The sequence below is a fragment of the Dendrobates tinctorius genome, unplaced genomic scaffold (assembly GCF_039654945.1).
Source record: "Dendrobates tinctorius isolate UK_male_01 unplaced genomic scaffold, ASM3965494v1 ptg000162l, whole genome shotgun sequence".
Taxonomy (NCBI): domain Eukaryota; kingdom Metazoa; phylum Chordata; class Amphibia; order Anura; family Dendrobatidae; genus Dendrobates; species Dendrobates tinctorius.
In genome coordinates this window covers 67,408,755-67,435,854 of record NW_027361829.1, presented here as the reverse complement: position 1 = coordinate 67,435,854, position 27,100 = coordinate 67,408,755, and the positions used below count along the sequence as shown (strand labels likewise).

Here is a 27,100-nt window from a genome sequence, read left to right as displayed (position 1 = left end):
CCCGGGATGCGGGGCTCCCATCCCCTCCAACCCGGGATGCGGGGCTCCCATCCCCTCCAACCCGGGATGCGGGGCTCCCATCCCCTCCAACCCGGGATGCGGGGCTCCCATCCCCTCCAACCCGGGATGCGGGGCTCCCATCCCCTCCAACCCGGGATGCGGGGCTCCCATCCCCTCCAACCCGGGATGCGGGGCTCCCATCCCCTCCAACCCGGGATGCGGGGCTCCCATCCCAGTCCTGAATGACTGAATATTCATTTCTCTTAAGTAGCGGCACACGTGACCGCCGGCAACAGCAGGAAGGCGGTGGCTGACACTGCGCTCTACTCAAGAGCAATGAATACTCACTGCTCTCTGCACACACAGTCCTGGCGAGTATTCCGGCAGCTGTGCTCTGCTTGTGAGCAGTTCATGACGTTCCTGCCATGCGCTGCTTACGAGCATAAAACAGTTGCTGGCACAGGAGCAGGACGCTGCGAGGGAGCATCGGGTAGGTAAGTGTAATGGTGATTTTCTTTTTTTTTTTTTTTTTATGTTTTTTGATGGGGCCATACATACCAGGATGGGGGTGGGGGACAATTATAAGAATGGGGCCATGCATACCAGGACCGGGGTTAGGGAGAAATCATACCAATATACTATTATTAAAGAGAAATGAATATTCATTGCCCTCCACACCCATGGGCGTGGAATGCAGTGAATATTCATTTCTCTTTAGCAGCGGGAACAGTAATTAGCCGCCAGCTGCAGCCTCTTGTGACCCTCTGCTCCACCGAAGCCATTCCCCCACTAGAGCCAGAGCCGGTACATCCGGACTATAAGACGTAACCCTCATTTTCCTCCACATTTTTGGAGGAAAAAATGTGCGTCTTATAGTCCGAAAAATACGATAGTTGAAATCCATGGTTTTTTTTTTTTTGCACATATCATAGTAGTTTATGTCCGTTTTCGCAACAGATTCTCTTTAAAAGGATTGTCCACTACTCAGACAACCCTTTTTCAATCACCATAGCTCCGCCATGTAAAATAAGCTATGCTCTCCTTCAAAGATGGCGTCCTTCCAACGGTGTCTGCACTTTCTTTCGTGGTTCGCTTAAAGGGAGTCTGTCACCTATTTTTTCAACTATCAGCTTCCGGCACCGCCATCAGGTGTTTATCTACAGCATTCTGTAATGCTGTAGATAAGCCCCGGTTGTAACCTGAAAGAGAAGAAAAACGAGTTATATTATACTCACCCAGGGGCGGTCCGGGTCCGGTTTTGGTCCGATCGGTGTCGCGGTCCGGTCCGGCACCTCCCATCTTCTAACGATGACGTCCTCTTCTTTGCTTCCTGTTGTGGTTCCTGCGCAGGCGCTTGCAGTGCGCAAGCGCCGGGAAAGGTCAGAGAGGTCCGGCCCCTGGGTGAGTATAATATAACTTGTTTTTCTTCTCTTTCAGGTTACATCAAGGGCTTATCTACAGCATTACAGAATGCTGTATATAAGCCCCTGATGGCGGTGCCGGCAGCTGATAGTCGAAAAAATAGGTGACAGATCCCCTTTAATATTGTCATATAGCCTTGGCTCCATAACACATAGCACATAGGCACTTTGTGTGCTGTGGTACAGTCTCTGTGCACACAATTATTTATATTGAGAAGTGACAAAATTTTGAGACTCACACAAATTTTCATTTTCCCAAAGTTTTCTGGTTTAATTTTTATAGTGGCACTTTGCATGAACATGAAGACTGGATTGTTGTGATGTGATCAGAAGAATTGTAAAACGTAAGGCCCCATCACACTAAACGATGCACCAGCGATCCCGACAACGATACGACCTTGTCAGGATCGCTGGTGCCTCGCTACATGATCGCTGGTGACCTGTCAAACAGGCAGACTCCCCAGCGATCAAAACCAGTGAGGACGCTGGTATCCAAGGTAAATATCAGGTAACTAAGCAAGCGCGTCGCTTAGTTACCCACTGTGTACCTTAGATACCTGCGTGCTGGCGCTGGGAGTTGGTATCTAAGGTACACAGTGGGTAACTAAGTGCGCGCGTCACTTAGTCACCCACTGTGTACCTTGGTTACCAGCACCCTGCGCGAGCACGCAGGTATCTAAGGCCTCTTTCACACTTCCGTTTTTTACAATCAGTCACAATCCGCCAGGTTTTGAAAAAAAACGGATCCTCAATTTTTTTTTTGAGGATCCGTTTTTTTCCCATTGACTTGCATTAATGGCGGATTGTGACGGATTGCTGTCCGTTGCATCCGTTTTTTTGTGAGGATCCGCCAAAAGTTTTTGTCCGTCACCATCCTCAAAGATTTCAGAACGGAGCTTGTAACGTTTTTTTCTCTGGCGGATCCTCCAGACACTCATTTAACCCGAAATTCTTTCTGGGTACCGGACAAAAATAAAAAAAATTTTCTCTCTCTCTCTCTCTCTCTCTCTCTCTCTCTCTCTCTCTCTCTCTCTCTCTCTCTCTCTCTCTCTCTCTCTCTCTCTCTCTCTCTCTCTCTCTCTCTCTCTCTCTCTCTCTCTCTCTCTGCGATTCCTTTACATTTCTTCATTTTCAGGATCCGTCAGAAAACGGATCCTGTGCCATCCGTTCACATCATTTTTGAACGGATCCGCTTGTCCGCCTTTTTGGCGGATTATAACTGATGCAGAAAACTGAAGTGTGAAAGAGGCCTTAGGTACACAGCGGGTAGTTACCCGATATTTACCTCAGATACCAGCTCCCAGCATCTGCTTACAGCGCTGGGAGCTCACTGATCGTTGCTCTCCCGCTGCCACACACAGCGATGCGTGCTGGCCAGCGGGAGACTATCAAAAGACGGCCCAGGACATTCGTGCACGATCAGCAATACCCGGCGGGGGGGCCGGTCGCTGATGCGTGTCACACACAGCGAGATCGCTGATGCATCTCAAAATCAGCGATCTCGCTGTGTGTGACGGGGCCTTAAGTACTGCTTCCTCAACATGAAAATTAACATCATCACAAAAAAAGCACTTCCACAGGATTTAAGCCCTGCACAAAATTACCTGGTTCAATCATTTCTGTTATCTTCTCGTTACCTCAGTAGGAAGTGTTAACCAGGACAAGGCACTGGCAGCTGATATTGCTCTGCCATGCAGAGCAGACTGGTTGTTTTAACAGGAGGCTTATGCTTGAAATAATTTTCTTCTGTTAAACATGGTTACTGCCAAGAAACATGCAGTGATCAATGCTTTTGCATCAAAAGGGCTTTAAAGTCATGGACATTTCTGCTTGTAAGATTGCCCTTCAATAAATCATTTGTTGTATTATCAAGAACTTCAAAGAGCGAGGGTCAATTCTTGACTGATTTGGGGTTATTAACAACTGATGCTGTTCAAATAGTCAATGTAGGGTAATCATTAGTGATGAGCGAGTATACTCTTTGCTCGGGTTTTCCCGAGCATGCTCGGGTGTCCTCCGAGTATTTTGGTGTGCTCGGAGATTTAGTTTTCGTGGTCTCATCTGCATGATTTGCGACTGCTAGACAGCTTGAATACATGTGTGGAATGCCTGTTTGTTAGGGGAATTCCCACATGTATTCAGCCTGTCTACAAGTCGCAAATCATGCAGATAAGATGATGAAAACTAAATCTCCGAGAATGCTTGGGAAAACCCGAGCAACGAGTATACTCGATCATCATCAATAGTAATCATACATTTATTAACAAATTGCCAAAAGCAAATAAATTCCATCTAAAGACTATAAAAATTAACTATTTAAAGGAAAAAAAAATACTTTTTAAAAAACTGCTTAGTCAGTAAATGTCCTATAGTTTCCATATACTAATTCTTATATTAATATCTCAATTAGGTATTATATCCTGACAAAGAAGTCTGCTAGTTATATTGAGATCACAATTAGATACCGACAACTAATTTCTCATTTTAGGGTTAGGATATGTTGGCACGGCTGCTACCCATATAATCCCATTTGAAAATTCCCCATAACCATACTAACTAGCTATTAAAACAAGCTCCTAAGCCTCCTCAACATGTTTCACCAGCTAGACTGGCTTCATCAGGGGTTGAGGCTATAAAGTATATATCAACCCCCTGATGAAGCCAGTCTAGCTGGTGAAACATGCTGGGGAGGCTTAGGAGCTTGTTTTAATAGCTAGCTAGTTTAGTTATGGGAATTTTCAAATGGGATCATATGGGTAGTGTCCGCACCAACATATCCTAACCCCAAAATGAGAAATTGTCAGTATCAGGTGGCACAAATTCATCTTTTGATTGAGTACACGCAACAAATTGTTGTTGCTCTTTTTCTCTTTTAGTGGTCAGACTGGATCGGGGAAGACATTTACAATGCTTGGTAAGATCAGGCTGTTTTTTTGTTTTTTTTCCTATAACCCAAAAAAAACACTTTACTTTTTATGGCTGGCGAGGTTTTCATTATTTTATCCAATTGGTAATTGCCTAATTCTTTGGACTATAAGATGAACCATAATATAAAATGGACCTCAGGTTTATAAAACAGAAAATGGGAGAAACCTTTTTCCTCCGAATTAAAACTTCCCTGGTGTTGTAAATAAGTTGAAGGATTAATTACACTAATTTTAGTGCACTAGCTTAGAATAGGCTCTTGTGTGTGTTTCTCTGCAGCATGCACTTTATACAGATATAGCTCACAGTACACACTGTATGCACTCTGCGGAGCATGCAGATACTCACTGCTGCATTCGCACTACATACGCATTCAGCTCTGCTACATCAACAACACACTTCTCCAACAAACTCAGCTGCATCATCAAAACTAACGGCTCTGCTGCAACATGCTCAGTTACATCAATGCACACTTCATACATTATATATGATTAATCACATGAACTAACAGCTGGTCAGGATCTGCAGCATCCATGCAGCTTTAGAATTGTGCAGGTCCCGGTAGCTTTCTCTCCTGCCCTGCACCGATCAAATAGATCAGTGTCAGCAGGAAGAGTGATCAGGAAGGTTGCAGTGTCAGCTTTCTTTTTGATCACCTTAGACTTATATATTCTCCTTCTAATGTCCAGATTTTTGTAACAATTTATGAAGGACAGTGCGTGTATAGGACCAGGTCTGTAAGAAATCACAGTAAGGCTAAGTGCACACGCTGTGGATTGGTCTGCGGAATTTTTATCTCCGGAACCGCAGGTAAATTGGCCTGCGGTTTATCATCTCTACAATGGAGGAGATGGTAAACCGCAGCAGAATCCGCAGAAAAGAATTGGCATGTCAATTCTTTCTGCGGATTCAAAACCGCAGCTTTTCCGCAGTTAAAAATCCGCAGCATGTGCGCAGCAGAATGTAAATCACATAGGATAACATGCTACTGTATACTGTCTGCAGAACTGCTGCAGTTCTGCTGCGGCCAAAACCGCAGCAAAAACCGCAGCGTGTGCACATAGCCTTAGGGTATGTGCACACGCTGCGGATTTGGCCTCTGTGGATCAGCCGCAGTTTTGCAGACAGTGTACAGTACAATGTAAGTCTATGTGATTTACAATCCGCAGTGCACATGCTGCGGTTTTTTCACTGCGGAAAAGCTGCGGTTTTGAATCCGCAGAAAGAATTGACATGTCAATTCTTTCTGCGGATTCTGCTGCGGTTTGCCACCTATTCCATTGTCCAGGTGTCAAACCGCAGGGGAAAACCGCTGGCCAATCCGCAGGTCATTTTACCTGCGGATCCGCAGAGAAAAATCCGCAGGTGAATCCGCAGCGTGTGCACATGGCCTCACCATGGGAACTTCATACCTGCATATTAAACTCAGACCCTTCCTTTCTGCAGCCATTCCAACCTCCACAATGAAGATTTTGCCACTTGTGGTTATATTTTTATACAATAAGGTAAATGTAAGTTTCTCTCTTTTAGGACCCTCTGACTCGGACAACTTTACTCATAACCTCAGAGGAGTGATTCCTCGGAGTTTTGAATATTTATTTTTTCTAATAAATCGGGAAAAGGAAAAGGCATGTATACTTTTAATCCATTTTGTTCTAGGTAATGTCGTGATAAGACATAACCTCCTATGGTAATAATACACAGTTAAAAGTGGAATAATGTGACATTATTTCAGTCAGGGACTGTTCGAGGCATGGTATCCTCCCTATATCTTTTATAATGACTTTGTAGTAATGTGATATGTTTGCCTATGACGCATGAGAAATGCTGTAAAACACAACAATAATGGTGGTGTCCTTATGTTTTTCTCAGTCCGGTGATGGGAAAAGCTTTCTGTGTAAATGTTCATTTATTGAAATCTACAATGAGCAGATATTTGACTTGCTGGACTCTGCATCAGTCGGCCTCTGTCTCAGGGAACATATTAAGAAGGGGGTCTTTGTTGTGGGAGCTGTGGAACAGGTGGTGACTTCTGCAGCGGAGGCGTATCAGGTATGTACGGTATATTAAAAAAAAAAAAGACAACCCCCAATTATACAGATTACAGCAAGACATTTAGCCACCAGTTAGATTGTTGAATTATTTTTTCAGGCTGTCTGGTATATTAACATGGCAGGTTCCTCTAGCCTAAATGTGAATTTTGTAATTGATCCAAAATAAACTTTAAACTCTTTGTGAACATGCCCTTATACATCTGCTATACATTTCTAGTTTGAGCCAGGGTTATGGCAATTATATATTCAATGTTCGTCTTATTACTTTTGCATAACCACACGTAAATTATTTGTTTATAATACTATGCAAAACTTTTAGGCCGATGTTGAAAAAATACTGCAATGTAAGAAGTGTAAGGCCGGTTTCACACTAGCGCTTTTTCAGCGCGCGCACGGCCGGGGGTAGCTCCGCCCCCGAGCCGGCTCTCTGCCCGGCGTGCCCGCCCCTTCCTTGTAGCGCCGCCTCCTAGCGGACAGCGGCGCCTGCGATCGGCGCACCCTATCTTTAGCATAGGGTGCGCCGATCGTGCGCAGGCCGTGCGCTAGTTGCGCTTTGACCTGCGCTGCGCACTTTTGACGGTGCGCCGTGCGCGCCAAAATCCGAAAAGTTTGATTTTGGCGCGCACGGCGCACCGTCAAAAGTGCGCAGCGCAGGTCAAAGCGCAACTAGCGCACGGCCTGCGCACGATCGGCGCACCCTATGCTAAAGATAGGGTGCGCCGATCGCAGGCGCCGCTGTCCGCTAGGAGGCGGCGCTACAAGGAAGGGGCGGGCATGCCGGGCAGAGAGCCGGATCGGGGGCGGAGCTACCCCCGGCCGTGCGCGCGCTGAAAATGCGCTAATGTGAAACCAGCCTAAGTAGTTTATTTTTATCAATTAACAAAATGCAAAGTAAGCAAAAAATCTAAATCAAATAATAAAATCATTATTTGGTTTTGCCACCTTTTGTCTTCAGCATCATTTTTTTCTACATGCACTTACGTGCATTTTTTGAAGTGACTCGGCAGGGAGGTTATTCCAAACATCTTGGAGAACTAATAATTCAACACAGATTTGATGTTGTTGAGATCAGGGCTCTATGGGTGCTATATCATTTCCAGGACTCCTTGTTCTTCTTTACTCTGGGTGTGTGTTTGGGTTCTTTAGCTTACTGCAGAATAAGTTTCGAGCCAACCTGAAGCCTTTCTGAAGCCGCCTTCATGGACAAGTATCTGCCTGTATTTCTCAGCATTGAGGACACCAAGAAATAGGCAAAGGTGAGGACCATAGACTCAGTGATCAGTAGAGTTGAGCGACTTTTGTTTTTTTAGGGTCGCGTTTCGTTTCGTGAAACCCGACTTTTCCAAAAGTCGGGTCGAGCAAGATCGTCCGATTATAGGGAAAAGTCGGGGTCGTTCCGAAACACAAAACCCAATGTAAGTCAATGGGGAATAAAAGTCGGCAGTGAGAGGAGGACAGGAAACACACCTACAGTGCCCATTTGAATGCCAAAAGCATCAATTCTTCTTACTTAAGCTTGTCAACCTTAATTAACTTCATAATACAAGTTACGCACTGAAAAATGGGGGTTATTTGGCTAAAGTTGTTGGGGGGGGGGAGGGCTGGCTGCAGGTTTTCATGTGCCCTGGGCGAAAGAGCGCCCCTTTAACACATACCACAACTCATCATGCTCCGATACGGCAGATAAATAGCGGTATAGTACAATGAAAAATACCTCACTTTTTACATCTCATGACGAGGGAGGCCCATCTATTTCTCCATACAGAATCATTGGTCCCATATAATGCTTGAAACAGTATATGATGAGCTCCACATAATGCTACAGTATATGTTGGTCCCCATGGATGAAGCTCCACTGTCTTATGGGCCCAAATAATGCTCCAAACATAATGGGCCCCATTTCTAATGCTCTAGTGTATAATGGGCCCTGTAAATGCTGCTCCAGTGTCTGATGTCCACCTTTGGAATGTTCCAGTGTATGGTGGGCCCCATCTATCATTCTCCAGAGTATAGTGCTCCCCAAAAATTGCTGTCCCAACATTGAAAACAATCAAATAAGTCTCCTCGCTAGGGAATCCCTGTACTTGTCTGGACAGGTGCTGTAGCTTGCTTAACAGCTCGCCAGCCGTTCTCACGCCCAGTATGGATTGCACGTGATTGCACAATGGTTAGAAAGGGTACCGTATCCCTGGATAACATGTATGGATAGCGTACACATTCAAAATATATGTCTCAGGAGGCAGGCTCAGACGGTGTCAGGCCCAGTATGGATTGCACGTGATTGCACAAAGGTTAGAAAGGGTACCGTATCCCTGGATAACATGTATGGATAGCGTACACATTCAAAATATATGTCTCAGGAGGCAGGCACAGACGGTGTCAGGCACAGTATGGATTTGACGGCCCAGATTACACAGCGGAGGAGCAGGGAGAGGTAAAGATTGCAAATGCTGGGGCCCTGCCCAAGCAAGGGGGGCCCACTCGTGGGCGTCGGTACTGGCACTGGGCCCCTCATAATACAGCGGTGTGTCTGACGGCGGGTGTGCACCACCACCGTCAGAGACACTTGATTGCACTATGAGGGACCCTGTGCCAGTGCCCGCGCCCAAGAGTCGGCCTACCCACCTGTCCAGGGCAACGGCACTCGCACGGTGTCGTGCGGTAGGTGGTGACCCCGGCCATGGGGGGGGAGGCAGCACAGTTAGGGAGTTTTAGAAAGTGGCATATGTTGATGTTGGACATTCAGCTGATGCAAAAGGCGAAATAGGTCAAGTCCCAGGAAGAGGTGGACCAAAGCAAGCCATTTTTCTGTCACCCTATGTGTCATCAGGGGAAGGTGGGACAAAATCCTTGGAAACCCATGCGTGGTTCATTTTAATGAAGGTTAGATCATCCACATTTTGGGTTGACAGACGGGTCCTTTTTTCTGTCAGGATTGATCCAGCTGCACTGAAGACTCTTTCCGATAGCACACTTGCAGCTGGGCAAGCAAGCTCCTGTAAGGCATATTGGGCCAATTCAGGCCAGGTGTCCAGTTTAGCGGCCCAATAGTCAAAGGGGAATGACCTGTGTGGGAGAACATCGATATGGGAGGAAAAGTAGTTTGTAATCATAGTTGACAACTGCTGTCTCCTGTCACTTTCCATCGATGCAGTATTACCAGTTGTGTGAGCAGTATTTGAAAAATCAGTCCACAACATTGTCATGAAACCCCTGTCTCCAACGCCACTTCTGCTGTGTGCACCACGAACACCTCTGCCAAGCTGCCCCCGGCCCGTACGGCTCGTGTGAGAACCATCACCGCTGCTGTGTGCTGGGAATGCCTCAAGCAACCGATTTACCAGAGTTGCTTGTTTATTAGCCAATATTAGGTCAAGGTTCTCCTGTGGCATGATGTTTTGTAATTTGCCTTTATAGCGTGGATCCAGGATGCTGGCCAACCAGTAGTCGTCATCGTTCATCATTTTGGCAATGCGGGGGTCCCTTTTTAGGATCCGCAAGGCATAATCTGACATGTGGGCCAATGTTCCCGGTGTCAATGATGCACTGCGAGTGCTGGGTGGAGGAGCACTTTCTGGCAAATCCACATCCCTCCAGTCACGCACAAACCCTGTACCAGACCTTGCCACGCCAACATTTTCACTTGCCCCACGAGATGCATCCTCCTCCCCTAAGTAATCATCCCCATCATCCTCCTCCTCCTCCTCTTCTTCCTCCACCTCGTCCAGGAGAGGTCCCTGAGCAGACAATGGCTGAATGTCATCAAGGATTCCCTCCTCCTCTTCCTCCTCATCAACATTGGCTGCAGACGCCTGCTCCTTAAGGTGCGTCAAAGTTTGCATGAGCAGACGCATAAGTGGGATGCTCATGCTTAGAATGGCGTCGTCTGCGCTTACCAGCCGTGTGCATTCCTCAAAACACTGAAGGACTTTACAAAGGTCTTTCAGCTTCGACCACTGCACGCCTGTCAACTCCATGTCTGCTCTCAAAGTGCCTGGCCGTGTATCCTCCCACAAATGCATTATGGCCTGCCTCTGCTCGCACAGCCGCTCCACCATGTGCAGGGTGGAGTTCCACCTTGTTGCAATGTCGATAATGAGGCGGTGGTTGGGAAGGTGGAGCAATCGCTGCAGCTTCTGCATACGAACGGAGTGTACAGGCGACCGGCGGATGTGCGCGCACAGTCTTCGCACCTTCTGGAGCAGGGCTGTTAACTCCGGATAATTTTTGAGGAAGCACTGCACCACCAGGTTCAAGGTGTGAGCCAAGCAAGGTATGTGGCTGAGTTTTGAAAGGGCTATGGCTGCCACAAAATTACGGCCGTTATCACTAACTACCTTGCCTGCCTCAAGATGTACACTGCCCAGCCATGACTCAGTTTGTCGCTTCAAGTACTCGGCCAGCACCTCGGCGGTGTGTCTGTCGCCCAAACACATCATCTGCAACACAGCCTGCTGACGCTTTCCACTAGCTGCTCGATAGGGGGACACATCGTGTGCAACAGTGGCAGCAGCAGATAGAGTGCTCGTACGACTGCGCTCTGTGGACGAGCTTTCGCTTCTGGAGTTGGAGGAGGAGGAGGAGGAGGAGGGTCGAACGCCTACAGCCAACTGTTTCCTATACCGTGGGCTAGGCAGCACTGTCCCACCACCGCTGTCCCCTGTGGACCCTGCATCCACCACATTAACCCAGTGCGCAGTGATGGACATGTAACGGCCCTGGCCATGCCGACTGGACCATGCATCAGTTGTGAGGTGCACCTTTCCGCTCACTGACTGCTTGAGTGCATGGACAATGCGGTCTTTCACATGATGGTGGAGGGCTGGGATGGCTTTGCGAGAGAAGAAGTGGCGACTGGGTAGGTCATAGCGTGGTACTGCATAGGCCATGAGTTCGCGGAAAGCTGTGCTTTCCACCAACCGAAAGGGCATCATCTCAAACGAGATTAGTTTGGCAATGTGGGCGTTCAAACCCAGTGTACGCGGATGAGAGACTGAGTACTTTCTTGACCTACTCATAGTGTCTGGGAGGGTGAGCTGGACTTGAGAGCTGCATATGGTGGAAGTAGCGGTGGACAGGGCGGACTGAGAGAGGGTTGATGATGGTGATGGAGTTGGTGTTCTTTCTGATGGCCTAGAATCAGTCTTTCGTTGATATAACAGTGGGATTCCCTGACTGCTGTGGTCTTGCAACGACACCTCAACATTTGCTGCTGTGCTAACCGGTGGGCTTACAGTGGGGGAAACAATGTAGCGTTGCTGACTACCTTCGTTGTGATCAGTTGCACATGTGGCACTTGAGGTTTGGTGTTGTGTCCACGCTTGCAAGTGCATGCTGGTTAAATGTCTAAGCATGCAACTGGTATTCAAATTTTTCAGATTTTTCCCTCGGCTAAAGGTCTTTGCGCACTTCTTACAGATAACCTTGGCCTGATCATGAGGATTTTGTTCAAAAAAGTGCCACACTGCACTCTTCCTACTTTGGCAGACATTTTGCGGCCTAGCACGCTGTGATCTTTTGACCCTCTGGACAAGCTGTCCAGCAACTCTTTTGATGTTTGGAACCTGTCTTTGGAGTGCTCCGGGCCTGCCAGATAACAGCTGTTGCGATGTCGATGTCTGCTGTGGATGCTCCTCATCTGAGCTATTGGAAGCAGCACCCTCTTCCCCCAATGGATGCCAATCTGGGTCAACAACTGGGTCATCCATCACCTCCTCTTCTATGTCATGTGCACCTTTCTCTGTGTCACCGTGTATGGTGGTATAGTGTGCGGGAAGGGGCACCTGAGTCTCATCAGGGTCAAAATCTGGCTCTGTACACTGCGAGGACAATGTAGTGCTCTGAGTGAATGTACCAGCAGAATCATCCATCAGCGGCTGTGCATCAGTGCACTCCATGTCAGATTCATCTTGGCCTGGGTAATTCACCATTTCACTTGATAATCCAGGTATGGTATGTGAAAACAGCTCCGTGGAGTAATCAGTAGTATGGCCTGCGTCATCCTTCAATCTTGGTTGGGGTGAAGGACACAAGGAAAGGTGTGGTTCATGAACATGAGCCTCCAATGACGACTCAGTGCTTTTACTTTTTACAACTGAAGAAGAGGAGGCGATAGAGCTGGAGGCTGAGTCAGCAATGTAAGACAAAACTTTTTCCTGATGCTCTGCCTTTAAAAGCGGTTTGCCAACTCCTAGAAAACTAAGCGTTCGAGGCCTTATGTAGCCAGACGATGACGCAGGGTCAGCACCTCCTGCATTCGGTCCTATTTTGCTCTTGCCACTACCATCAGATCCACCACCAACACCATCATTACCAGCTGCCAACCCCCGCCCAATTCCACGGCCTCTTCCACCAGCCTTCCTCATTTTTGGTAGAAATGTAGACAAAATCCAACAAACTATATAGTAATGTAAAACAAGGTACAAGGTGTCTATAGGACAGGGGAGATTTAGAATTTCTGCACTCACTTGTGGACACTGGACACTTGTGGATTGTGTGAAGCCCACTGATATCTGAGCGCTATGTGACACGCTCTATGGCACAGCTGCCTGTGACCAAAGTGACGAGAGGATAATGGAGATTTTGAATCTCTGCGCACACTTTTGGACACTGGACACTTGTGGATTGTGTGAGGCCCACTGATATCTGAGCGCTATGTGACAGGCTCGATGGCACAGCTGCCTGTGACCAAAGTGACGAGAGGATAATGGAGATTTTGAATCTCTGCGCACACTTTTGGACACTTGACACTTGTGGATTGTGTGAGGCCCACTGATATCTGAGCGCTATGTGACAGGCTCGATGGCACAGCTGTGACCAAAGTGACGAGAGGATAATGGAGATTTTGAATCTTTGTGCACACTTTTGGATACTGGACACTTGCGGATTGTGTGAGGCCCACTGATATCTGAGCGCTATGTGACACGCTCGATGGCACAGCTGCCTGTGACCAAAGTGACGAGAGGATAATGGAGATTTTGAATCTCTGCGCACACTTTTGGACACTGGACACTTGTGGATTGTGTGAGGCCCACTGATATCTGAGCGCTATGTGACACGCTCGATGGCACAGCTGCCTGTGACCAAAGTGACGAGAGGATAATGTAGATTTTGAATCTCTGCGCACACTTTTGGACACTGGACACTTGTGGATTGTGTGAGGCCCACTGATATCTGAGCGCTATGTGACAGGCTCGATGGCACAGCTGTGACAAAAGTGACTAGAGGATAAGGGAGATTGGATTGCTTTTAAAAAAGCAGTTTGCGGAGCAGTGGGTAAACAGCAATGCCAGCGTGTCAGGAAGCCTTAAAAGGCAGCCCAACAACCAACACCACTGATACACCACAATATAGCCTCCCCTTGCACTGCACACACAGTGACTTGTGTGTTGTGCAGGCCAAATCGCTAGCAGCAGAAGCAGTTTTTTTGTCTTCTTCCCTGCCTAACGCTCTCCCTACAGAATCAGCAGCAACCTCTCCCTATACTAAGATCAGCAGAAGTAAGATGGCGGTCGGCGTGCACGCCCTTTTATACCCCCTGTGACGCCCACCAAAGCAAGCCAATCACTTGCATGCCCTTCTGAAAGATGGTGGTGACCCGTGCCTAGGTCATCACGTTGCCCACAGTGTCCGTGGATCCTGATTGGCTGAAAAAGAGCGCAAAACAAACTTTTGAAACGCGACTTTGGCGCGTAAGTCGCCGACCTCGTGGCCGACCTCATCCTAGGGTCGGGTTTCGTTTCATGAAACCCGACTTTGCCAAAAGTCGGCGACTTTTGAATTTTTTCGACCCGTTTCGCTCAACTCTAGTGATCAGCCAAGGAAACTTAGTGCAGCAGATGAAATAAACATCATGCTTACTTCCATTCTAAATGAGATGTCAAGCAGTGCCATCAGCTGAAAACTGACAGCAACCAGTGGGACCCAGCTACATCCACATACATAGAAGTCTGTCCATAAATCGTCTTCATGGAGGAATTGAAACCAAAAACCATACTTTTGACATGTAAACAAGGCCCTGTTACATCTTTGCATGAAAACATAGGAACTGGGGTGCAGAAAATGGCAGCTTGTACTCTGGACTGATGAAACAAAAAGTGAAATTTGGCTGAAACAAAAGGCTATTCAGTAAAGAGATCTTGACTGGTACCATGAGTGTCTGCAGGCAATAGAGAAGCATGGCGGAGGTTCCTTGCACGTTTGGGGCTGCATATCAGCAACTGGAGTTGGCGATTTGTTCAGCATTAATGGTGTCCCCACATGATAAGAAATGAAGGAGATGCTTATCCATCATGTAATACCATCAGGGAGGCATCTGTTTGGCTGAAAATGTATTCTGCCACAGGACAACAACCCCAAACACAGCCAGTATACGCTGAAGGTAGTTCTTCACGAAAGAAGAGCAAGGAGTCCTAGAAGTGATGATATTGTCTCCACAGAACTCTCATATTAAAGTCATCTACTCTGGGATTATTTGAAGAAGATCCGTGGTTATTTCTCCAAATTGTGTGGAGCAACTTCCATGCCGAGTTACTTCGAAAACTGGAAAAAAAAATAGAAGAATTAATTCTGTGTTGATGGAAAAGGGTGATTTTGAATTTCTCCTTTTTTATTCATTTTGTATCTTAATTGATAAAAAAAAAACTATTAATACTTTTATTTTAAAAGCATTCTTACTGTGCTGTCTTATTTCTCCCCATTGAGTTGCGTTAGCGTTTGTTCTGTAAAGGATAAGTTGACAGTTTTGTTGGTCCATGCACAAAAGTGCATCCAAATTTATTTTTTCCTTTTTGTATTTTATTTTTCACCGAGTGTTAAATGATCTGATAGGATGTTGTGAGTAAAGCAACATTGTTACAATTATTTGTTCTTTTCTTTTTCACATAATAAAGCAGTTTTGGATTGGAAGCTAGTAGGGTTTCTAAGATGCGATCTATGGGGGGCCATCGATAAGCAACCCACTTTTTTGCTTCAGGGGTAGGGGCACAATGGGGTGTTAGAGGGAAAACCCTCCCTTTGTCTCCCCCTTTGGATTCTGTAGTTGGTTTTTGGCTGCAACCTCTGACGTTCTTCACGTCATGCAAGGTAATATTTTTACTATGTACTAATTTTACAAACTGATTTTTTTTTTTTAAATATATTGTTAGGTGCTTTCTACTGGGTGGAGAAACAGACGAGTGGCTTCAACTTCAATGAACCGGGAGTCCTCACGATCACATGCTGTATTCACAGTTACCATCGAATCAATGGAAAAAATTAATGAGATTGTTAACATTAGATCTTCTCAACTCAATCTTGTAGATCTTGCAGGATCGGAGAGGCAAAAAGACACACATACAGAAGGAGTCAGACTTAAGGTTGGCGTCCATTTTTTTATTTACTAGAACAACTTAATGTATATAAAAAAAAAAAGTTATGGGCAAGTGGCTGCAGTAAGATATGAACATTGTGGACTCGCTGTTTTCCCATCGTTGAGGTAGTATATCAGTCCATCGTCTTACGATAGTATTTTATGGGGAGGAAGGTCCTCTATCCTGATCAATCATACACTGTCATGCTGAGTGAGGGAGAAGCAAGGTGCACAACAACGGATAGGGGAGCGGAAGTCCAAACGCTATGGAAAGGGGGGAGTGGAGACTCCTAGGCAGGGCTGTGGAGTCGGTGCTTATTTTGGTGGAGTCGGTATAAAATGGACCAACTCCGACTCCTAAAATATATAATAAATTGGGTATAGTAGTTCAGTGCAAAATGTGCTGAATATTTTTTCATAGGAATTTTGGAAAGTTATGAAATGTCCTATAAATGGCTGTTCTATTCCTGATCTAAGGCTACATTCACACACAGCACTTTTGCTGCGTTTTTTGAGGATACGTTTTTCAGCTACAAAAGCAGATCATCTTTTTAAAAAACCGTATCACCTGAAAGGTTTTTGAGCTCACAGGGCAGCAAGGTGGCTCGGTGCAGCGCTGGAGTCCTGGGTTCGAATCCCACCAAGGACAACATCTGCAAGGAGTTTGTATGTTCTCCCCGTGTTTGCGTTGGTTTCCTCCGGGTACTCTGGTTTCCTTCCACATTCCAAAGACCTACTGATAGGGAATTTAGATTATTATTTTTAATGTTTTCAATAGCAAAAGCAGATTAGAAAAACGCCACACAAACTGACACGCTCATTCAGCCCAAAAACGGATCCTCACAAAACAATGTGTCTGAATGTCATATCTTGAAACCCATTGACTTTGCTGGGATACCCAGAGTCACTGCATTTTACTGCAAAAAACGGATCTGCAAAAACGCTGTGTGTGAATCATGGCCATAGCCAGCGAGGGGCAGGGGGGGCAGCTGCCCCCTAGAAGCTGGGGCACGCACTTATAAAAACTCAGTTGTATGCTGCAGTGCTTCTGTCCTGCACCGGCTCCAGACTGCAGGGGGCAATCTCGCCTCCTCTGTTCTGTCTTCTGCCGTCTTCACCAGAGAGAGGAGGGGGAGGGGTGCCTGCCCTGCACAGGATCCAATTCCTTGGCCCCGATCTGGAGAAAGTGAGAAAGTTGTGCACACGCTGCAGCTGGCAATAAGAGATAGTCTGCAAGAGGGACATGCTGGAAATCTGATTGGAAAAGTGAGGAAATTGGTTATTGACGCCAGAACCTCTAAAATTGATTCCATCTTGAAGAGATGTGCTGGGAAAGGGGCAATTGTTGATCAAGCCACTCAGTCGGGCAGCACTTAATGATTGAGCGATTGCTTGAACTAAAACTGTTTCTTATAGATATGGCGAACCCTCAGGTAACCCTAAATGAAGGTCAATGGACACAGGTGGCTGAATTGAAGGAATTGCTTAATCACCCATTTACCGTGACTAAAAAATTACAAGCTGAGGATTTAACTCCTGGCATTTTCATAAGGGAGTGGAAGAACTTGCTATTTTACCTGTACCAAAGAGGAGGTTTAATCGCAGATGGCATTTCTGCTTCAATGAAACGGAGAGAGACACAGCTATTGGAAAATAAAATTTTTCTGGCAGCTGTTTATGTGGACCCAAGTCATCATATACTGCTTGATGATCGACAGTTTACTAAAGGAAAAGAAGCTGTGACTGAGGTAGCAGTTAGGATGAGTGGCCTACAGGAGAACTGCTAGGCGCAAGAGGACTTTGGTCCTGACAGTGCTACTGCTGCCATATCTTCATCCTCATCAGATGAGGAGTTTGATTTTGACAGGTATTTGGATGACATGGAGCAGGCGAAGCGTTGCCGCAAGGAAAAATATTTCACTCCGTCTCCTATAGCAAGCAGATTGACCATATTTCAGCAAAATGTTTCACTTGCTCTCAAAGAAATAGAAAAATTCAACCGTTCATCCAAACTTACTGTGCATGAGGCAATTCCTTTATACCCAGAAATTGATAGGCTGAGTTCACACGTGGCGTTTTTTTCACGTTTCCGCGGCGGTTTTAACCGCGCAACTTTGCCGCAAAAACGCGAAAAATAAGCATCCCATGCATTCCTATGGGATTCCGCAATGCTGTGCTAATGCTGCGGTTTTTACCGCGGCGGAATCGCTTTGCGGTAAAAAACGCAGCATGCTCATTTATTTTGCGGAATCGCGGCAATCCCGCACCCATAGGAATGCATTGTTCTGTTTACTTTCCACATGTGGCTGTGCACTCCATGCGAAAAGTAAGCAGAACAATTGCGGATGGTACCCAATCGCGGGAATTTAAAATGTGATTTTCCCGCGGAATGGAAATCCGGAACTCTCGCAGTAATTTCCGCGAGAGTTCCGCTACGTGTGGACTTGGCCTTAGAGATGTTGCCCATGTGGTTACGGCTTTGTCTCCAATCCAAGTTAGTGTAGAGAGGTTGTTCTCTAGCCTTAAAATTATTAGGTCAGATTTGAGGTCATCTATGAAGGAGGATCTGACGGAGGCAATTCTATTTCTTAGAACAAATTCATAGACTGCACAAATGTTATTTAGTATGTTATTGTTGAAAACTGTTTTTTGCCACTTACATAGTTTATTACATAGTGTTTTTTATATATATATATATATATATATATATATCTCAATATGTGTCGGAGTTGGTGTAGGGGAAATTGAGGAGTCGGAGTCGCAGGTTTGGCTTACTGACTCCACAGCCCTGCTCCTAGGCAGATCTAACAACACCCTGTCTGCCCTAAGCTTCCCTAAATAGGTTCCTCGCTGAGCAGGAACCTAATCCCTGCCTGATCCTAGCGATAGGCCCTGAATAGGGAGGGGACGGGGTGACTGCTTGACAGCTCGCACTACAACTAAAGACAGAGGGATACACAGCTTGAGAAGACCATTGAAATATCACGCCAGCAATCCTCCAAGAAGACGCTAGCAGACTGCTAGTACTTCCAACTAGTGATGAGCGAATAGAATTGTTGCTTGGGTTTTCCCGAGCATGCTCATGTGTCCTCCGAGTATTTTGTCGTGCTCGGAGATTTAGTTTTCGTCGTCTCAGCAGCATGATTTGCGACTTGTAGACAGGCTGAATACATGTAGGAATTCCCTAACAAACAGGCATTCCACACATGTATTCAAGCTGTCTAGCAGTCGCAAATCATGCAGTTAGGACGATGAAAACTAAATCTCTGAGCACGCCAAAATACTCGGAAGACTCCCAAGCATGCTCGGGAAAACCCGAGCATCAATGCTATTCGCTCATCACTACTTACAACCAGACAAAGGGAATTTGAGCTAACACCAGCACCCTGCGGAAGCAACTGTAGGTATTTAAATCTTCAGCAAGGGTGTGTTAATTAGCAGAAGGTGGAGGTAACTGCTGGAGCCTAGAGGAAGAAGGATATCACTCTATAACAAAGATGCAAAAATCAAAAAGGTGCTTGTAGACCTAATCACAAAGACCTTAAACTGCCAGATCCAGAATGGCTGTCTGACATACCTGTGACATACACATTAACATCTGTTGTAAAAAGAGACACATAAATTGCATTGGATTAGAAAATTTTTATTTTCCTATTTGTCAGAGCTAAATCACAGTGACACTAATGGTGTCATATTTTCCAAAGAAAAAAATTGTTGAAACTGGATGGATTGATGCAATATTGGCCTGTGACTTAATTTCCCTTTTGGGTACTTTTATCCTGGAAAATGTTTATACCAGAGAAGTCTGACATTTGCCACATAATGCGCAGCAGAAATCCAGGGCTAATCTGCATCTCACTACCCCCTGCAGTTTTCAGTGACACACCTACAAATGTGCGATTACGTGAACAGCAAGCGATGAATGGTGTTTTGTGGATGTTGTATAAAAAAAAAAAAAAAAGGCAAAAAAAAAGTTAAAAATGCCCCTTAACTGATTTGAAGGGGTAACCTGGTCCCCCTTACTTCCTCATTGGGAGGGTGAGTGACGCTGATAACATCATGTCTACAGATATCTGTTGGCTTGCGCTCTCGAGCAACAGGCATCGAGCGGCTGGCCTTTTTCTAATAAGAAAGCTGATCTGTACCTTGCCCGTGCAAGTCAGCAGATGTCTGTAGATGTAATGTCACTGACCCTATTAACCGTCCAATGCAGAAGTGATGAGGGCAGGGTTACACATTGTAAAGCAAGCCCTAGATAAAACAATTCATGAAATATGCTATATTTATCAAAGCATACTTAGATTTTTATTTTTGCAAGTGGTCTCACCTTCTGACGCAATGTGATACTCCTGCACACTGGTTTATACAATGAATATGCAAATGTACCACCCCAGAAGAGTGTTCTAGTTAATTGTACCCGTCCAAGGTGCAGTCCAACCCCTCGCAGCAATTAATATGCTAGAGGAAAACTTTTTTGTCACTTAAGCCATTAACCGCAGCGAGTTATATCTCCACTCCAGCACCTTACCCCGGTGACTTGTCACAGGTGTTCTCCGAGCATGCTCAGATGCTAACAGTGTCTTCTGCGTTCTCTAATAATATGTTCTAGTCCCGGCGGCTGCATGTCTCGCAGCTGTTAGACAGCCATTCAACACAAGCAGGGATTATCTGCTTGTAAGGTAATCCCTGCATGTGTTGTGACTGTCTTGCAGCCGGCGGGGGCTCTAACATATTTTTCGAGCACGTTGAAGACACTCGGTTAGCACTCAAGCATGCTCTCTCATCACTAGCTGTACATAAAGTAATGTTATTGAGCTGATGTGAAAGGAACATTTTCTACTTCTATCCTTGTTTTGTATAGGAAGCTGGGAGCATAAACAGATCACTGAGTTGCCTGGGACAAGTGATAACAGCTTTGGTCGATGTAGCTAATGGAAGACAAAGGCATATCTGCTACAGAGACTCCAAGCTTACTTTCTTGCTGCGGGTATGTAGTCTCAGTTCAGTAAAAACAAACAAAAGCCAGCTCACCAAATGTAGACCGCAGACCTCGGAGCTCCGTCTGGACTGACGTGTGATCAATAGAAAAAAGCAATTAGTTCCAGCTGCGTGTAAAAAAATTTCATCTTTATTTCAACATTAAAATTATGTCATCTTCATAGTATGCCATACACACGGACACGGCAACGCGTTTCGATCTGTAAGATCTTTGTCAGAGCCAACTCTGACAAAGATCTTACAGATCGAAACGCGTTGCCGTGTCCGTGTGTATGGCATACTATGAAGATGACATAATTTTAATGTTGAAATAAAGAAGAAATTTTTTTACACGCAGCTGGAACTAATTGCTTTTTTCTAGTCTCAGTTCAGTGCATGTTTTTTCAAGTAAAATTTAGCTTGGAGGCTCTACTGCTTGATGGTAGCAGCGTAAATCTTTTTTAAATATATTGAACAATATTATTTAATTTTTAAAATGTTTTATGCAGATATTTAATCCAGTTTTCATTTTAATTAATAGGATTCACTTGGAGGCAATGCAAAAACTTTTATTATTGCAAATGTTCACCCTGGATCCAAGAGTTTTGGAGAAACCTTATCAACTCTTCAATTCGCGCAGAGGGCAAAGCTGATTAAAAACAAGGTAACAGTGGCTCGATGGGTGAATTTTACGCTCATTTATTGATTATTGTATTTAATCCTTTTTTCATTTTTTGCTCCCTTTCTTTCCAGAGCCATAACTTTTTTTATTTTTCGGTCAAAATGGCCATTTGAGGACTTGTTTTTTGCAGGACAAGTTTTACTTTGAGCGTCACCATTGGTTTTAACATATCGTGTACTGGAAAACGGGGAAAAAATTCCAAGTGCGGTGTAATTGCAAAGAAAAAGTCCAATTCCACAGTTGTTGGTTTTTTTTATTTTCTTTTTCCATTTTCACTAAATGCTAAAATTGACTATTATGATTCTCCAGGTCATTACGAGTTCATAGACACCAAACTTGTCTAGGTTCTTTTTCATTTAAGTGGTGAAAAAAAAAATCCAAACTTTGGTTTAAAAAAAGAGACTTGTAGTGTCCCCTTTTTTGTGATTTGGGGCAGGGTGAGGGCTTATTTTTATTGATACCATTTTGGTGTAGATACGATGTTTTGATCGCCCGTTATTGCATTTTATTACAATGTAACAGCGACCCCAAAAAAACTTAATTTTGGCAATTTTAATTTTTTTCTCGTAACGTTATTTACCGATCAAGTTAACTTTTATATTTATTGGGCGATTCTGAACGCAACGATACCAAATATGTGTATGTTTGATTTATTTTATTATTGTTTTATTTTGTATGGGGGGGTGATATGAACTTTTTATATAATTTAATTTTATTTACTCTGTCGCCTTATTGGGGGACACAGAACCGTGGGTGTTATGCTGCTGTCCACTAGGAGGCGACACAATGCATAATCTGAAAAAGATTAACTTTGGCTCCTCCTCTGCAGTATACACCCCTGGACGGCGTCAGCCTTCTCCAGTTTTTGCTTAGTGTCGCAAGGAGGCACACCTTTTTTTTCTTTTTTTCCTTTCGTCGAAACAGATGAAGAAAAGTGGGTCTCCAGCGAGACTCCCGGCATGGCTCCTTCCTTGGCCCCCTTTTTAGGGGTGCCCAGTTGAAGTGGAGATGGCGGTTCCCCATGTCGCTCCTTCCCCAGTCCCTCGGGTACTGGTCCGAAGTTGAGACCCCCCCCTCCTTCCCCAACCCCCTTCAGGGTCTGGGTTGAGGTTGAGGCAAGGATGAAGACCCCCTGACGGTGACAGACGCACCCTCCCTAATCCCCCGCAGGGGGCATTAGGTTGAGACACCGCAGGTAGGGTCGGAGTACAGACAGCATTCTGCACCAGGGACCCCAGCCCAGCTGTGGGATCCTGCTGGGGCCGGGGGAGGGTGCAGGCAGACGTGGCACAGCAGAGACAGGGCTTTCTGCGCCCCTGCCTCTGCAGCAGCAGTGGCTCCATGGGGCTCCAGGGACCCCCCACACAGGAACCGCTAGCACTGCTACCCCCACCGCTAGCCAGTCGCCCATTCTGGGGGGGTCCGGTGCAAATCCGACCCCCTCCCGGACTACCGCGCCGCTCTGGAGCCCTCCTGGGCATCAGGCCTCTAATTTAGACCGAGGCTTCGGCCTAGCCGAAGTCGCCGCCTTTTCCCCGCCCCCTGGCCCGCCCCTGGCCCGCCCCCCTGGATGACGAAAATGACACTGCAGTGTCATAGAAGGGGCGGATCGAGGCAGGAGGGGCACGCTTTTACATGGCCCAGCGCGCCCTTTTCCAGCTCTCCGCCCCCTTCCCTCTCCACCTCAGAATCCGGTGGCCATCTTGCTGCACCTGGAGGAAGGCAGCACAGAGTCTCCGGGGGGCACAGGACATGGGGCTTATCAGCGCTGGACCTAAGGGGAGCACCGGTGGGGTAAGATCACAGCTGGGTCCTTGGTACTCAGCTGTGAATTCCTATAACCTATAGTGCTCTCCTAATCCTTTTTCCTCTGCGTAGATACCCCTGTAGGGTCTCTATTAATCAGCCTAGGTACTATGTCGGGCTCAAAGAAAAGAACCAGGCAAGACTGCTTTTATGCAGTCTGCACAGCCTGCAAGGCCACTCTCCCCAGCGGCAGCACGTATCCGCACTGCCGGGACTGTACCCAAAAAACCGGAGCAGAACCCCAAGAAGTCTCATCCAACGCTTCTGCGACCGCTACTGCGCCGGAATGGGCAACTCAGATGTCGCAGTCTATGACACAGTCTATAGATAACCTGACCTCCACATTACTGCAGGCTCTGCAGGGTCATGTCTCGGCTATGAAGTTACCCAGCAAAGGGACGTCCGGTCTCATGATCAGGGCGCTTCCGACAGTTCGAGGCGTAAGCGGACCCACAGGTCGCGTTCAGCTGTGACCTCACATAGCAATAGGTCTTCCCCCTCCAGGGAAAGACACAGTGGCCTCAGGTCACCGAGGCCGTCCCCTGATAGAGAAGGACAATGCGGATCTCCACAATGATCCCAGACTACGGGAAACCTCCGCTCTAGTTCGCCCGCTAGGGAGCTCCTTAGCGATGCGCAGGACTCAGAGGGCATATGTGACTCCAATTCAGATAACAAAACAGAGAACGCTTTGCTCCCTTGTCCCCCTAGCAATACTGCGATAGTTGAGGATATCGTCTCTTCCATCCTTCGGGTGCTGGACATTTCAGATCCAACCCTGGAAGCACCAGAACACAACATTTCCTTTGAAAGTGTTCAGAAACCATCGAAGGTCTTCCCTAATCACCCGGAATTTCAAAAAGCATTTTTCGCAGCCTGAGAAAAAATTCGCCAATCGCAAGTATTTGGAAGCAAAATACCCCTTTCCACAGAAAGACACCAAGGATTGGACAGATCCGCCTGAAGTGCACCCTCCAGTCTCTAGGCTGGCAGCACAAACGCTTCTCTCGCTGCCGGACAGATCAACCCTCAAGGACACGGCAGACAGACAAGTCGAACGCATGGCTCGTTCAATCTTTGAAGCGGCAGGTGCCTCTTTGGCTCCTGCATTTGCTTCAGTCTGGGCAGCCAAGGCCATCATGGCTTGGGCTGCTCTATTGCAAAAGGGCCTTCAAGCTTCAAATCCTCAGATGGCGGACCAGGCAGTGCAAATTGCAGTGGTGGCAGATTACATGGTCCTTGCAGCGTTGGACTCTGCAAGAGGAATAGCGGGAATAGCATCAAACGCCATTACAATCCGGCGTATTCTCTGGCTAAGAGAATGGAAAGCGGATGCGGCCTCAAAAAAGTCCCTAACAAATCTCCCGTACTTCAGTGGCCGTCTTTTCGGCGAAAAGCTGGATACAATGATATCCAATGCTACCGGGGGCAAAAGTACTTCCCTCCCTCAACTAAGACCAAAACGCACGTTTAAAAGGCGTAATCAATCTAGTTTCCGATCCTTTCGGAATTCTTCGGGCTGGTCCGTCTCATGCCCAGCACAAAACCGTAATCGTTCCCCCCCGCAGGGACAACACACGTGCGGCACAGAGGCCGGACAGGAACTGGCAATCAAAGGCAAGCCAGGCAAAACCTAAAGGAGGAAAACCTCAGACTTTTCCCTCGTCCTGACTCATGCCCTCTGGAAGACACCCCACTTGTTGGCGGATGACTGCTACTCTTTCAGCAGGTCTGGCTGCCTATTACAGAAGACAAGTGGGTCAAGGAAATAGTGTCTTCAGGATACAAAATCGAGTTTACTACCAGCCCACCGCACACAGGTTTTTTCCCTCTGTCCCTCCAAAATCCCCGTTCAAAGCTCAGGCCTTCCGTCAAGCGGTTTCTTCTCTCCTGCGAGCAGGAGTCATAGTGCCAGTCCCAGCAGAAGAGCGCTTCCGAGGGTTCTACTCCAACCTGTTCGTGGTGCCCAAGAAGGGAGGCAGCGTCCGACCCATACTAGACCTCAAGCAACTCAGCAAGTACGTTCGAGTTCGTCACTTCCGCATGGAATCCCTCCGGTCAATCGTTGCGTCTATGGAAAAAGGAGAATATCTTGCCTCCATAGACATACAGGACGCATACCTGCATATACCGATTGCTCCCGCCCATCAGAGGTTTCTCAGATTCGCAATCAACCAAGACCATTATCAGTTTGTGGCCCTCCTGTTCGGTCTGGCCACGGCCCCCAGAACATTTACAAAGGTCATGGCAGCTACCATGGATGTTCTGCACTCCAGAGGCATAGTAGTCGTTCCATACCTGGACGACCTTCTCATCAAGGCCCCCACCCTCAAGGACTGCGAGGTCAACGTCTCGATCACGATCGACACTCTGACGTGCCTGGGATGGTTAATCAATTTACGGAAGTCCTCGACTACCCCGAGTCAGTCTCTGACCTTCCTGGGGATGCTATTCGACACCTCCAAGGGTCTGATGATCCTCCCCAGGGACAAGGCACGGGCTCTCCGTCTGGGAGTTCACACACTCCTCCGCAAGTCCCCCATATCTCTCCGGTATGCCATGAGAGTACTTGGCAGGATGGCAGCAGCAATGGAGGCGGTACCATTTGCCCAGTTTCACCTCAGACCCCTTCAACTGGCCATCCTCAAGTCCTGGGACAGGAATCCGTTCTCCCTCGACAGGGAGTTCCGGTTATTAGCAAACACCAGGAGGTCCCTGCACTGGTGGCTCAAGCCAACCTCGCTTGCAAGGGGAAAATCCTTTCTCTCCGGTCAATGGAAGGTTTTGACCACCGACGCAAGCCTTATGGGTTGGGGCGCGGTGCACCTACATCACAGAGCGCAAGGCAGGTGGTCACCAAGGGAATCGACCATGCCCATCAACATCCTGGAAATTCGGGCCATCTTCCTGGCGTTGCAAGCCTTCCATCACTTGCTGGCAGACTCTCATATCAGAGTACAGTCGGACAATGCCACGGCAGTGGCATACGTGAACCATCAAGGCGGCACCCGCAGCATCCAGGCGATGACCGAAGTAACGCGTATCCTACAGTGGGCGGAGGATGCAAGGTCGGTACTCTCCGCGGTCCACATTCCGGGCGTGGACAACTGGGAAGCCGACTATCTCAGCCGACAAGAAATGGACTCGGGGGAATGGTCTCCATCCCGAAGTCTTCGGTCAGATCTGTCATCGTTGGGGGACCCCGGACGTGGATCTGATGGCATCCCATCTCAATGCCAAGGTTCCCAATTTCATGGCCAGGACGCGCGATTCGCGATCGCTCGGAGCAGATGCCCTGGTTCAGGACTGGACCCAGTTCCAGCTTCTGTACATTTTTCCACCCCTCCCCCTGATCTCCAGAGTCCTGAGGAAGATCAAACAAGAGGGTGTTCCCACCATTCTGATCGCTCCAGACTGGCCCAGGCGTACATGGTACGCTGACGTCGTGCAACTCACAGCAGACGCTCCCTGGCGTCTCCCCACACGTCCTGGCCTCCTGTCACAAGGCCCGTTCTTCCACCAGAACTCAGGGGCTCTCAATTTGACGGCGTGGCCATTGAGACCTGGGTTTTGACCCAAGCAGGTTTTTCACCGGACGTTGTTAAAACCATGATCAGGGCTCGAAAGCCAACTTCAGCCAGGATTTACTATCGTACCTGGAAGGTTTTTCTTCACATGGTGCGACTCTCGTGGGCAGATTCCACTTCCCTATTCTCTTCCAAAGGTCTTCGGGTTCCTTCAGTCAGGCCTGGACGCCGGGCTATCCCTGGGCTCGCTGAAGAGCCAGGTGTCAGCGCTTTCAGTGCTCTTTCAGAGGCGTATTGCTAACAAGCCGCAAGTGAAGACTTTTCTCCAAGGGGTTTCCCGATTGGTTCCCCCCTACAAA

General features: G+C 47.1%; 1 protein-coding gene across 1 annotated transcript in view; it reads left to right on the top strand.

Moving 5' to 3' along the window:
- Positions 1-27,100, top strand: part of KIF15 (kinesin family member 15) — a 183,337-nt gene that overhangs the window by 38,335 nt on the left and 117,902 nt on the right. The window contains exons 5-10 of the mRNA XM_073550085.1: positions 4,298-4,335; positions 5,877-5,974; positions 6,219-6,398; positions 15,547-15,756; positions 20,611-20,736; positions 21,268-21,390. Coding sequence (XP_073406186.1) covers positions 4,298-4,335; positions 5,877-5,974; positions 6,219-6,398; positions 15,547-15,756; positions 20,611-20,736; positions 21,268-21,390 — 775 coding nt within the window. The remainder of the gene's footprint in view (positions 1-4,297; positions 4,336-5,876; positions 5,975-6,218; positions 6,399-15,546; positions 15,757-20,610; positions 20,737-21,267; positions 21,391-27,100) is intronic.